Raw genomic sequence first — 13,349 nt, 5'->3', positions numbered from 1 at the left:
ATGCTGAGTGTGTTCTTCCCTTTTGGTTTTCTAATTCCAGGTCTTTGCACATTTCATTGTAATGTTTTACTTTGTCTTCTTAAGCCACCCTTTGAAATCTTCTGTTTGGCTCTTTTAATTTATCATTTCTTCCATTCACTTTCACTGCTCTACATTCAAGAGCAAGTTTCAGAGTCTCTTCTGACATCCATTTTGGTCTTTTCTTTCTTTCCTGTCTTTTTAATGACCTTTTGCTTTCTTCATGTATGATGTCCTTGATGTCATCCCACAATTTATCTGGTGTTTGGTTGTTAGTGTTCAATGTGTCAAATCTATTCTTGAGATGGCTCTAAATTCAAGTGGGATATACTCAAGGTCGTACTCTGGCTCTTGTGGACTTGTTTTAATTTTCTTCAGCTTCAGTGTGAACTTGTATATGAGCAATTGATGGTCTGTCCTGCAGTCAGCCTTGTTCTGACTGATGATATTGAGCTTTTCCATCGTCTCTTTCCAGAGATGTGGTGCATTTAATTCCTGTGTTTTCCATTTGGCGAGGTCCATGCGTATAGCCTCAGTTTATATTGCTGAAAAAAGGTATTTGCAGTGAGTATAAGTTGCTGTTCTTACAAAATTTCTATCATGTGACCTCCTGCATCGTTTCTATCACCAAGGCCATATTTTCCAACTACAGATCCTCCTTCTTTGTTTTCAACTTTTGCATTCCAATCACCAGTCACTATTAATGCATCTTGATTGCAGGTTTGATCAATTTCAGACTGCGGAAGTTGGAAAATCTTCAATTTCCTCTTCTTTGGCATTAGTGGTTGGTATGTAAATTTGAAAAACAATTATATTAGTCTTCCTTTTAGGCATACAGATATTATCCTATCACTGGCAGCGTTGTGCTTCAGGATAGATCTTAAAATGTTCTTTCCGACGATGACTGTGACACCGTTCCTTTTCAATTTGTCATTTCCAACACAGTAAACCATATAATTGTCTGATTCAAAATGGCCAATACCCATCCCTTTTAGCTCAGTAATGCCTAGAATATCGATCTTTTTATGTTCCATTTCATTTTTGACTATTTCTGATTTTCCTAGATTCATACTTTGTACATTACATGTTCTGATTATTAACATATATTTGCAGCTGTTCTCATTCTGAGTCATGTCACCTCATTAAATGAAGGTCCTGAAAGCTTTACTCCATCCATGCCATTAAGGTTGACTCTAGGCAGCTCTTAACCCAGTCGTATTATGAGTGCCTTTCAACCTGTGGAGCTCATCTTCTGGCACTATATCAGACAATATTCTACTGCCATTCATAAGGTTGGAGCTCTGGTGGCGCAGTGGTTAAGAGCACTGCTGCTAACCAAAATGCTGCTAACCAGTTTGAGCCCACCAGCTGCTCCTTGGAAATCTTATGAGGCAGTTCTCTGCAGTCCTATAGGGTCACTATGAGTCAGAATTGACTTGATGGTAATGGGTTTAGTTTTTGGTTTTGGATTCATAAGGTTTTCACTGGCCAATTTTTTTTATAAGAAGACTTCCAGGTCTTTCTTTCTAATCTGTCTTAGTCTGGAAGCTCTGGTGTCAAGATATCAAACAATATATTTCATTGGGGAAATCTGTTGCAAAAGACCTCTTTAAAGTTTTGAAAAGCAAAGATATCACTTTGAGGACTAAGGTATTCCTGACCCAAACCATGGTATTTTCAATCACCTCTTATACACGTGAAAGCTGGACAACGAATAAAAAAGACCGAAGAATTGATGCCCTTAAATTACAGTGTTGGGGAATATTGAGTATACCATGGACTGCCAGAAGAATAAACAAGTCTGTCTTGAAAGAAGTACAGCCAGTGTGCTCCTTGGAAGAAAGAATGGTGAGACTTCTTCTTACATACTTTGTATGTGTTGTCAGGAGGGACCAGTCACTGGAGAAGGATATCATGCTCAGTAAGGTAGAGTGTCAGGAAAAAAGAAGACCTTCAAGGAGATGGACTGACACAGTGGTTACAACAATGGGCTCAAACATAGCAATGACTGTGAGGATGGTGAAGGACCAGGTAGTATTTCGTTCTGTTGTACGTAAGGTTGCTATGAGTCAGAATTGACTCAATGGCACCTAACAACAACAACATAAAAAAATAATGGAATATAAGAAACTAATGACAGGGGCTGTGAAGGGGGCTTGATAGATGAAGAAGAACCCTTCATGTTCACTCTATACCTCTTTATCCTTTTTGGTTTTTAAGTCATGTGAACATATTACAGTGAAATTCGATGGGACTGCCTTGTTTTTCAGAGTCTTACACATTTTTTGCCTTTGAGAGGGTGCAGTCTTACCATTTTTCTAATATTCCTTTTAGTGGAAAATTTTGAGTTTTCCTTCTCTGACAGGTTTCTGCCTTACATAGGTTACTGTTTTTACAGGTTTTACTATATCTGTCCAAGCAAAAATACATATAAAAATACATACATAAATGTAAAAAGATAATTTTTATCTTTAAGGATAATACAAAGCCATTAAAAAATTTTAAGGAGTGGCACCTTAGATTTGGCTTTTAAAAAACACGCCCTAGGCTGCAATATGGAGAATGAATTGGAAGAGGTCAGAGTGGATGCTGATAAGGTGGTTAAGAGGCCAGTGGAAACTGCAATGAGATACCATTTTACACCTAATAGAATGCCTACAATAAAAAAGACAATAAAAAGTACTGGCAAGGATGTGGAGAAATTGAAACCCTCCTATGTTGCTGGTGGGAAAGTAAAATGGTGCAGTCTCTTTGGAAAACAGTCTGGCCATCTTCAAAAAGTTAAATGGAGAGTTATCATATGATTCATCGATTTCACTCCTAGGTGTGTATACCTAATAGAATTGAAAATGTATGTCCACCTGAAAACTTGTACAAGAGTATTCATAGCAGCAATGTTCGTAATAACTCAAAAATGGAAAAAAAACTCAAGTATTTGTCAACAAATGAATGGATAAACAAAATGTGGTATATTCATACGATGGGATATTATTTGGGATAAAAATGAATGATGTTCTGATGTATGCTTTGATATGGATGAACCTTGAGAACAGGCCAAGTGAAATAAGCCAGACACAAAAGGCCACATATTATATGATTCCATTTATAGGGAATGTCTAGACTAGGCAAATTCAGAGACAGAACTTTGATTAGAGATTGCTTAGAGATGGGGCGGGGACAATGTGGGGGAGAAATGGAGATTAACTGCTAATGTGTGTAGAATTTCTTTTAGGGGGGATGAAAATGTTCTAAAATTAGATAATGGCCATGGTTGCACAACCATCTAAATATACTAAAAACCATTGAATCTACACTTTAAATAGGTGAGTTGTATGGTATGTGAATTATATTTCAATAAAGCTGCTTTAAAAAAAGCAGTAAGTGAAATATTTAATTTCTAAAAGGTATCATGCCCATATGGATACATCAATAATTTCTTTCAAATTCAATAATCTTCTAAGAAAAAGATCATGAATAGATAAATTGCCCTCAGCTTTAAGAAAATATGGAAAACGTTCCATTTCAAGTATTTAGCACAACCCTGATATAAAAATCTGTCAGAATGTATTACGGTTATGTAAGATATTATCATTAGGGGAAAGGGTATATGGGAATGCTGGGTAGTATTGCACTTTTCATGAGTCTAAAATTATTTCAAAATAACAAACCAGTTGCCATGAAGTAGATTCTGATATATGGCAACCCCATTTGTATCAGAGCAGAGCTGTGCTCCACAGGGTTTTCAATTGCTGATTATTCAGAAGTAGACTGCCAGGCCTTTCTTCTGAGGTGCTTCTGGGCGAACTCAAATGGTTTGCTCCACCCAGGGACTCCATTTCAAGATAAAAAGTTTTAAAAAATCCATCAAAGGCTCTGGTTCAAGATGATAAACTCAGCATAACCTTTATCTTCTTCTTGTTTGTTGTATCCCACAAATTTTGGATGTAGTATTTTCATTATGATAGTAATTTCCATTATGGTTTTGACTCATGAGTTATTTGGAAGGCTTTTTTTCCCCTTAATTTCCAGATGTATGTTTTTATTTATATTTTGTATTGGTGTCAAAGAACATATGTATTATACAATTCTTTAAAATTTGAATTATATCAGCTGAGACTTGTATGACTTAGAATGTGATCAATTTTTATAAATGTTCTAGGTATGTTTAAGAAAAAGCAGTGTTCCTCGAATTTTGAGTGCATGGTTCTACACATGTTCCTTAAATCAACCTTGTAAACTGGGTTGTTAAAAAAAAGGGGGGGGGGGAAGCATTGCAGCAATCCAGGCGAGAGTGGAGTGATTCCAGATTTATTCAGCAGACAAAATGGACATGTTCTCATGTTGGATGGGGGTGAGGGAGGGGAGATGGAGAAACAGACCTCAAGGATGATTCCCTTGGCTTCTGGTTTATGCAACTCGAGAGTTGGAGCTGTACAATTGAGATGGGGAATCCTGGGAAAGATTAGGAAATCTTTATGTATCCCTCAATAATGTTTCTTAGCCCCCTATGGATGACCGGAGGAAGCTGGCAATGTTAAGGGTTTGGGGCTGGGACTGGGCCTGGGACTCAGCAGCTTTCCCTAGAGCTCTGTATATATCTGTATCACAACAGTTACCATGGTGTAGTCGCAATACACGGTATTGCATCCACCAGATTGTGGGCTCGGAAGACGGCCTGAGTACTTCTGCATCTCCAGGACTTTGCCCAGGGCGTGGCTCCGCCCTTTCCCCCATTCCGTTTCTCCTAGGTCCGCACCCACGGGATTTCCCGCCCTTTGGACTGGCCTCGCCTTAAAGGACCTCGCTCCGCCCCTAGAGGTAGCATTTCCTCCAACCTAGTAGGGATGAGGTGATTGACGAGAGTATTCTCCAGTCCTAACGCTGAATGACCACTTATTACCAATTAGACGGTAGCAGAGGCGGGTACCAAAGCATGAAGTAGAGGTGACCAGGAAGTGGGAGCTGAGGTTGGAAGGAAGGACGAAACCAGGTCCAGGTCGTGGTGTAAAGGTAATGGGGTATCTGGATCCCCCAACTCCCTCCTTTCCCCATCCTTTAAGCCCGAGGTTACTTCGTCCTTTCCCCATCCCTAGGTCAGGGGTATATCGCCGCTGGGAGCTAAGATCGCCATTTCCTCTTTTTTTTTTTTTAACGGGGAAGAGGATGTGTCTACATATTTAAACGTTTAAGGATCTGTCTTGAGCTCCCTTCTTCGCTTCTCCTTCTCTTAACCTGGGGTGAAAGTCCTGCCCCCACCTCCTTTCCTGGGGAGCGGTAAAGTTGTTTGAGATCCTTCCTTATCCAGTGCGATGGGATGGTTAAAGCCCTCCGACTCTGTCTGAGGAAGGGGAGGGTGAGTGACGGGAACTGCGAGCTTCAAGGACTCTGCCCTGCTTGTGAGGGGTTAGAGACCTCCATCTGTGGCGGAGGTAGCGGAAGGTGGAGGGGCAATGGGAGAGAGGTTCCTGTGGTTAGGGTACTAGGAATAGAACAGGTGTTCAGGGCGAAAAACGAGTGGAAGAAAACGTTTCTTAGGGGTCCTGGTAGTTGAAAGTACAGTGGGCGAGGCCACTGTGGGGCGGCAAGCGTTGAGGGTGGTCGCGGGTTCTAAAATCTCCTTCCCACCTCGGGGGCCGTCAGCTTTTTGCCTCATTTGTTTCTCCTCAGGCGTAGGGAAACACCTGAACAATGTGGAATCCCAATGCCGGTAGGTGTTTGCTAGATCTCTTCTCTCCTCCCCACCGCCTTTTCAGATGGGCCCCATTCCAGGAAGTTTCTGTGTCAGTTTTTCCCAGATTCTTCCCTCCCCAAAAGCAAAGTCCTTAGACTACAAAGTTCATTTGCTTTTGTCTCTGCTCAGCTCTTCCAGGTTCGTTTTTTTTCTCCCTGACTCAGGCTTCTCTCCCCACCCTTCTTATCTCCGTTCTCGCCTTTCCATTTCCTTTAAGTGTTGTGTGCCATGGAGGCGATTCTGACTCAGCGACCCCATGTGACAAAGTAGAGCAGTCCCATAGGGTTTTATTGGCTGTAATCTTTATGGTTAATCTTTATGAAAACAGATCTCCAGGTCTTTCTCTCCCTGAGCCGCTGGGTGGATTCAAACCACCAACCTTTTGGTTAGCAGCTGAGCATTTAACCATTGTGCCACCAGGGCTCCTTTCCTTTTTAAGTACAGGGTGAGAAACTGAATCTGCTACTCTTTGTTGTTGTTGTTATCAGAGATTCTGGGTAGTTTCTAACCTTAATTTTTTCTCTACTTCTTCCACCAGGGCAGCCAGGGCCAAATCCATGTCGCCCTAACCCTGGATGTCCCAACCCTGTCTATCCACATCCTGCCAATCCTGCCTTTCCTCCAGGTCCCTTTCCCACACCCCCAGGAGTTCCCCAGGGGAATCCAGCTTTCCCCCCATGTGGGCCCCCTCAACCTGTGCCACAACCAGGGTATCCAGGATGCCAACCCCCAAAACCCTGCCCACCTCCTGGCCCCTGCCCTCCTCCATACCCACCATCTGCCCCTGGAGTGCCTCCAATGAATCCCTTGGCTCCTGGCATGGTAGGACCAGGAATAGTGATGGACAAGAAGATGCAGAAGAAAATGAAGAAAGCTCATAAAAAGATGCACAAACACCACAAGCATGGCAAGGTCAGTGTTCCTCTGGAGTCTGGGTAGAGAGGGCCTGCTCCCTCAGAAAGATTATGCAGGCTGGGGTTGGTCGAGGGGGATTCTCAGTCTTATGCCATAGGGGATGGTGATCGTGGTGCTTTGGTAGATAGTTCTTCCTTTTTGTGAAGGATTCCCACTGAAATCCTGAGAAGAAATATTAGCTTATTGGACCTATCAGGGTCTAGGCTGAGCCTAAGAATAGATAGCTGAATCAAAAGCCCTTCTTGTCTGGTGTTCCCTCTCCCAAAGCTTTTGTCCCCTTTGCCTCCCCCTCCAGAAGCCTGTTTTAACAAGTTGGACACATCCACTGAGTTTGTCAAAATGCTGATTAATAGGGTCAGCCCTTGGACAAAGCAAAGTCCTTTATAATGATTAACAGAATAATAATCTAGCCCTAATTCCTGGAGCTCCTTTGTCTCCTTTGGTGTTTTCAAGGTGTATTGTTAATTAACTAGGCCTTTTGTCCTACCATTCATCAGGGATACTGAGGACAAGGACAGGTGAAAGACTTAGCCTCAAACAAAGCCAGGAACTAAGAGGGTTTCATACTTAGTTTTCACCAAACCAAACCTATTGCTGTCGAGTTGATTCCAACTCATAGCGCCCCTATAGGACAGAGTAGAACTGCCTCGTAGAGTTTCCGGGGAGCTGCTGGCAGATTCTCAAACTGCCGACCTTTTGGTTAGCAGTTGAGCTCTTAACCACTGTGCCACTAGGGCTGCTATCTGTTCTAGCAGTGTTAATTAGCAAGGGTAAGAGCAGCTCATAGGACAACTCCAGAAGGGTTAAGCTTACCTGGATCTTGAAGAGGCCTTAATTTGCATCTTAAGGCCCATGTTGTTAGATGCTATCTAGTTGATTTCAGCTCATAGCGACCCCATGTGACAGAGCAGAACTGCCCCATAGGTTTTTCTAGGCTATAATCTTTACAGGAGCAGATTGCCAGATCCTTCTCCTGTGTAGCAGCTGGGTGGGTTCAAACCGCCAACCTTTCTTTCAGCAGCTTAGGGCATAACGGTCTCCACCAGGGCTCCTTCTTAAGGCCTATGTTGGTGTGCCTTTGAGTAGACTCCGACTCATAGCGACCCTATAGGACAGAGTAGAACTGTTTTATAGGGTTTCCTAGGCTGTAAATCTTTACAGGAGCAGATCACCAAGTCTTTTCTCCTGAGGAGCCTCTGATGGCTTTGGACCGCTAACCTTTTGGTAAGCAGCTGAGCACTTAACCATTGCACCACCAGGGCTCCTCTTGAAGCCCATAAAAACCAAAAAACCAAACTCGTTGCCATGGAGTTGGCTCTGACTCATAGCGACCCTGTAGGTCAGAGTAGAACTGCCCCATAGGGTTTCCAAGGTTGTAAATCTTTACAGAAGCAGACTGCCATATCTTTCTCCCATGGACTGGCTGGTGCATTCAAATCGCTGATCTTTTGGTTTGCAACTGAGTGCTTAAACACTGCACCACCAGGACTCCCTCTTAAGGCCCATATTAGGCCTTGAATCCTGACTCTGAGTCTTTGATTAAAATTTGAGGAGAATGAAAGATGAGATTGAACGGGGAAGAAATTACCCTGGAGACTCAGAAACGTTTTTAATGGTAGCCCTGTGGCGCGGTGGTTAAGAGCTATGTCTGTAAACCAGAAGGTCGGCAGTTCAAATCCACCAGCTGCTCCTTGGAAACCCTATGGGGCAGTTCTACTCTGTCCGATAGGGTCACTGTGGGTCAGAGTCAATGGCAATGGGTTTGGTTGTTTGGTTTTGGTGGTGCGGTGGTTAAAGCGCTGCTATTAACTAAAAGGTCAGTGGTTCAAACTCACCAGCCACTCCTTGGAGAAAGATATGGCAGTCTGCTTTCTTAAAGATTTACAGCCTTGGGAACCCTCTGGGGCAGTTCTGCTCTGTCCTATAGGGCTGCTGTGAGTCGGAATCCACTGGATGGCAGTGGGTATTGATGGGATTATGCATATAAGGAACCTTGAATGGGACTCCCCTAGCCTTCTCTCCCATCTTCCCCACTTTCTCCCAGTGAGGCTTAGGAAAAAGTAGAGATACATGCACATACAGCTGCGGTTTCTACTCACTTTTCTTAGATTCATAGCCACTAGAAATTTTTTATGCAGTTAATCAACAGGTATTTATAAGGTAGCAGCTGTTTCTAAGCGCTGTACTGTTCTAGTGCCTACAATTGATTCCTTGTCTGGGCATTGACTTAGGTAAAGAAAGCTGCATACTTGCTCCAAATGCAATACCTTATATTCTGTGCAATGATTTAGGATGGTTTCATCCATTCCTGTATGCTTATTGCTGAAAGAAGCCCTTGCTTTTGCTGTTGAAGGGACAGTCTGGTTCCCAACTCCTGACTTTCTTGGGGAAGGGGTACCTGGGTGTAGGGGTGGGGCACTAAGGAATGGCCACTGGGATGATCAAGGATCATTTGGATCTGATGCTATCTCCTCTCCCCTTTCCCCTTGCAGCATTCCTCTTCTTCCTCCTCTTCTTCCAGCAGTGACTCTGACTGAATACAGGGCCTGGACCCTTCCCTCAAGTCTCACCAGTTCTGCTCTCCCATCAAGCTTCAGATGCCATGTTGTACTGAGGGAAATTAACCCTTGTGCCTCCCGCCTGAACCTCACCCTGCCGCTCAGCCCAACTGGCTAGGGAAAGTGGGAAAAGGATTGCCATGGGCTAGTAAAGGCCTTCTTGCTTCCCGGATAGAATTTTTAGCTAATAAGTTTAGCAGGGGCGTTGTTTTTTGAAGATGGTGAGCCCTTTGAACTAAATGCTGAAGACAAGTTTAAGATCTGTAAAATGTGATTTGAAAAAAAACTTTATTTTGTAATAGTGGTGGATGGGGGTGTGTTTGGAAATTTGACAATGTAAAAAAAAAATCCTGTACCTTTTTTGTAATGGTGGTATAATTCAATGGTTCAGTGGCAAATACATTTCCCAGTAAGCCTTTTATTGTTTGTACTAACTGCAAGCCTGCTGGGAAGTGGAGTTCCTTTGGTTGGTGAGCTCTGACTGCCATTGCAGAACCTCATCTCTACTCTTTAGCTCAGTATGGTATCTCAGGTCCTACTCACATTCTCCAGCTCTCAGTCCAAATAAAGCTATTTCTCCTGGTCTCTGTTCACCTGTGCCATTACCTTGGCTGGGCCTAGCACATTTAACAACTTTTGCTACCTTCCATTGAACTTTTAAAGTGTGTAAGTTTTACAGTCACGAACCAAAGCATCTAGTGAGGTAGATAGCATACTACCCCTATGTTTCTTAAGAGTGAGGAACCTTCAGAATTGGTTCAGGTTTAATGGAACAGGCTTTGTGTCTTCCCTTCGATGGATGGATATAGGCCTTCAGCATAAGTTTGTGTAGCTGCTACTACAGAGGTTCTCAACCCTGGCTGTCTACCAGCTACCTGAAAGAGCAATTTGGGGCCAAACCCCAAATCTGTTGAATAAGACTCTTTAAGGATAGAACCCTACAAATCAGTATTTTTAAAAAACTGTGTGTATAATTGATACATAGCTAGAATCAAGGGCCACTGGTTTACTATATGCCATGCACGGTACTACACACTGAGTTCTCAAAAGTATGTCTAGTGGAGGAAAATATCTAAAAGAGTTAGTAAAGATAAACCCCATTGCCGTCGAGTCGATTCCAACTCACAGCCACCCTATAGGATAGAGTAGAGCTGCACCGAAGGGTTTCCAAGAAATGGCTGGTGGATTCCAACTGCCGACCCTTTTGGTTAGCAGCCAAGCTGTTAACTGCTGTGCCACCAGGGTTCCTATTTGTAAAGACAGATGCTATAAAATGCCAGGAGGATATAGACATGGAAATAATTCTCACTGGGAAGGGAGGAAGGAGTCAAAGATGACTCCTCAAAAGAAGTGACATTTGAACTAACTCCTAGGCCTTGAATGAGAAAGTATGCGTAGAAAAGATGGAAGAATGGATTTACCAAGGGATAAGAGAGGAGCTGGGAAAGACATGTGCCTAGGCACAGAGTCATAAAACAAACTAGCATGTCTGAGAATTACAGGTATCCCATTGGGACTATATTGATTTTCTGGGAAATTGTTTATTGAGGAACTACTGCATTCTGGATGCTGAAGCTACAAAGATGAGTAAGAGAGTTCTTGCCCTTCATGAGCTACAAGATCTATTGGAGCACACAGATATGTAAATAGTTAATGATAACATAGTAAAAAGGACTGCATTGGAGACCGGATCGAGCAATGGTGGAGCAGAGGAAACAGTGACAGTATCAGTGAGAAATGAGCTAGTTCTGGCCTGGGTCTTGGGATGAGCAAGCGTTTCCCAGCTGGTAAATAATATCAGCTAACATGTACTAAAAAAAAAAAAAAAAATTTTTTTTTTTTTAACATGTACTAAGCATTTATTATGTGCCAGGCACTGAGAGCTTCACATTTATAACTTGTGTAATCTTTACAGCAACTCTATGAGGTAGGTACTATTTCCATTTTGTAGATGAGGAAAACTGCAGTATTAAGAAGTTAAATAACTCGCCCAAGGTCACATGGTAGTAAATGGTTCAGTCAGAATTTGAACTCAGGCTCTTGAGTCTGTGCTATTTTGTAAAAAGGTAGATGAGAGTTCAGATGCTTCTGAACCTCCTACATAGTTTACTATGTAAAAGTCTGAAAGCAGCAGGAAATGGGAGATGGGGCTGGAGGAAAGAGTGGACCTGAGAGATGTTTCTGAGGTGGAACCCATAGGACTTGGGGATGGAGTGTGGGCTTGAAGAACAGGAAAGGAGTACGTTTATTTGGCTGTAACGTGTCTATGGCTTGTCCCTGTGGAGAATTATATGAAAAAAAAAATGCTTGAGGTATTCCTGTATTTTACCACTAGCTTCTGATATTAGAAAATCCAAGGTCAAGGTCTGCTTTTCCAGTCTTGGGTTTGGGGGCAATTCTAACTTTTTTCCCCCAATCACTCTATTTTCATCAGCTCCTTTTCCTTTTTTGAGAAGAGAGATGTGGGCGGGGGACGGGATGGGATGGGGGTAGGGTGGATCGTGAGATGAAGAGAAATAAATGTTGACAAACCAGAAATAAGGAAGACTACGAGAAGGGGTGAAAAGGGGAAAAATAAAACCAGAAAACAGAAAAAATAGAGGAAGAGAATTCACTGATTCCCCCCCCCACCTCTAACCATGGAGAGCAGAATTCTCCCCTTTCTAGCATTTCTAAGCCATATGCAGAGCACCTTTTTTGTTTTGTTACTATTGTTTCTCAAAAGTTTAACTCTTTAAAAGTTAAAAATGATACATGTACTTGGGGGAAAATTATGGCATTTTTAATAGGATGTTCAGTGAAAAGTAAGGCTCTCTTCTTATCCCAGATTTCTAGCTTCTTCCTCAAAGGTAACCACAACTGCCAGATTCTTCTGCAAACTTCTAGAGCTATTCTGTGCATAGTCAAGCTCTACCTTTCAATTTCTACCTCATATTGTTCTGTTCCTATTGCCCCCCGCCCCCGCCTCCCCGTATCAAATGGGAGCATACCATAGCCCTCTTTTGGGCCTACCTTTTTCTCATTTAACCATCTATCTTGGATTTGGTTCCCTATCAGTGCATGTAGATAGACAATATTCTTTTTTTTAAATAATTTTTATTGTGCTTTAAGTGAAAGTTTACAAATCAAGTCAGTCTCTCACATATAAACTTATATACACCTTACTACATACTCCCATTTACTCTCCGCCTAATGAGTCAGCCCGCTCCCTCCTACCAGTCTCTCCTTTCGTGACCATTTTGCCAGTTTCTAACCCCCTCTACCCTCCCATCTCCCCTCCAGACAGGAGATGCGACAACATTCTTTTAACAGCTTCAACTTACTCAGGCAACTTAAAAAAATTTTTATTGTGCTTTAAGTGAAAGTTTATGAATTGAGTCAGCCTCTCATACAAAAATTTATATACACCTAATAAGACAGCACACTCCTCCTCTTCACCCTCTATTTCCACGTCCATTCAGACAGCTGTCCCCCTCTGGTTTCTCATCTCCCCTCCTGACAGGAGCTGCCCACATAGTCTCATGTGTCTACTTGAGCCAAGAAGCTCACTCCTCGCCAGTATCATTTTCTATCATATAGTCCAGTCCTATCCCTGCCCGAAGAGTTGGCTTTGAGAATGGTTTCTGTCTTTCAACCAATTTTTTTATTGCAGTGAACATCTTTATACACGTATCTTTCCCAGAGGTTGAAAAATTGCATGCCCATGGACTATATCTGGCCCTCAGATATATATATATATATGTGTGTGTGTGTGTGTATGTATTTTTTTTTGGGGGGGGAGAGACCGCTTATTGTGTTAAATATTAGAAATTTTCACATAAAGATTCAGATTTCAAGCTGGAAACTGGCAAGTGGTCTCACATTCCCGAAGGCAGAAATTCTGGCCTTGAGTAGCAGTTATTTCTTAGGTGGGTCCTGTAGTCTAAGGCTTCCCACAGTCTTTTCAACTCCTTGTCTTGCTATAGAGTTAGGGTTCATCCAGTTACAGTACTTGCCTGAATCCTGAGAGCACTGGGTTTGTGCACCCTGGTTTTGTATATCAGTATAAGCTTCTGTAAAGATGGAGTTCTTAACTGTTTTTATCTTATACCTTTACCACCCTGTGTCCAAGACAGCATCTGGAATTA

General features: G+C 42.4%; 1 protein-coding gene across 2 annotated transcripts; it reads left to right on the top strand.

The window, feature by feature from the left end:
- Nucleotides 1-4,863: 4,863 nt before the first annotated feature.
- On the top strand, nt 4,864-9,813 carry PRR13 (proline rich 13). 2 transcript variants are annotated; one of them, XM_003405051.4, is made up of 4 exons: nt 4,864-5,028; nt 5,686-5,725; nt 6,288-6,661; nt 9,157-9,813. In XM_003405051.4, exons 2-4 carry the CDS (start codon nt 5,707-5,709, stop codon nt 9,199-9,201), a joined length of 438 nt encoding a protein of 145 aa, XP_003405099.1. In that variant the 5' UTR covers nt 4,864-5,028; nt 5,686-5,706; the 3' UTR covers nt 9,202-9,813. The 2 variants fall into 2 exon arrangements, with proteins under 2 accessions (XP_003405099.1, XP_023412774.1); XM_023557006.1 differs by lacking the exon at nt 4,864-5,028 and adding an exon at nt 5,062-5,371.
- The last annotated feature ends 3,536 nt before the right edge of the window (nt 9,814-13,349 follow it).

Source organism: Loxodonta africana, chromosome 4, assembly GCF_030014295.1.
Source record: "Loxodonta africana isolate mLoxAfr1 chromosome 4, mLoxAfr1.hap2, whole genome shotgun sequence".
Classification (NCBI taxonomy): domain Eukaryota; kingdom Metazoa; phylum Chordata; class Mammalia; order Proboscidea; family Elephantidae; genus Loxodonta; species Loxodonta africana.
The sequence above is the reverse complement of the archived record's forward strand: the minus strand, read 5'-3'. Positions and strand labels throughout refer to the sequence as shown.

What these genes read in the sequence shown, in the direction of transcription:
- PRR13 (XM_003405051.4), top strand. An exon ending in AACACCACAAGCATGGCAAG is followed by an intron (nt 6,662 to 9,156) that starts GTCAGTGTTCCT and finishes TTCCCCTTGCAG; the next exon opens with CATTCCTCTTCTTCCTCCTC.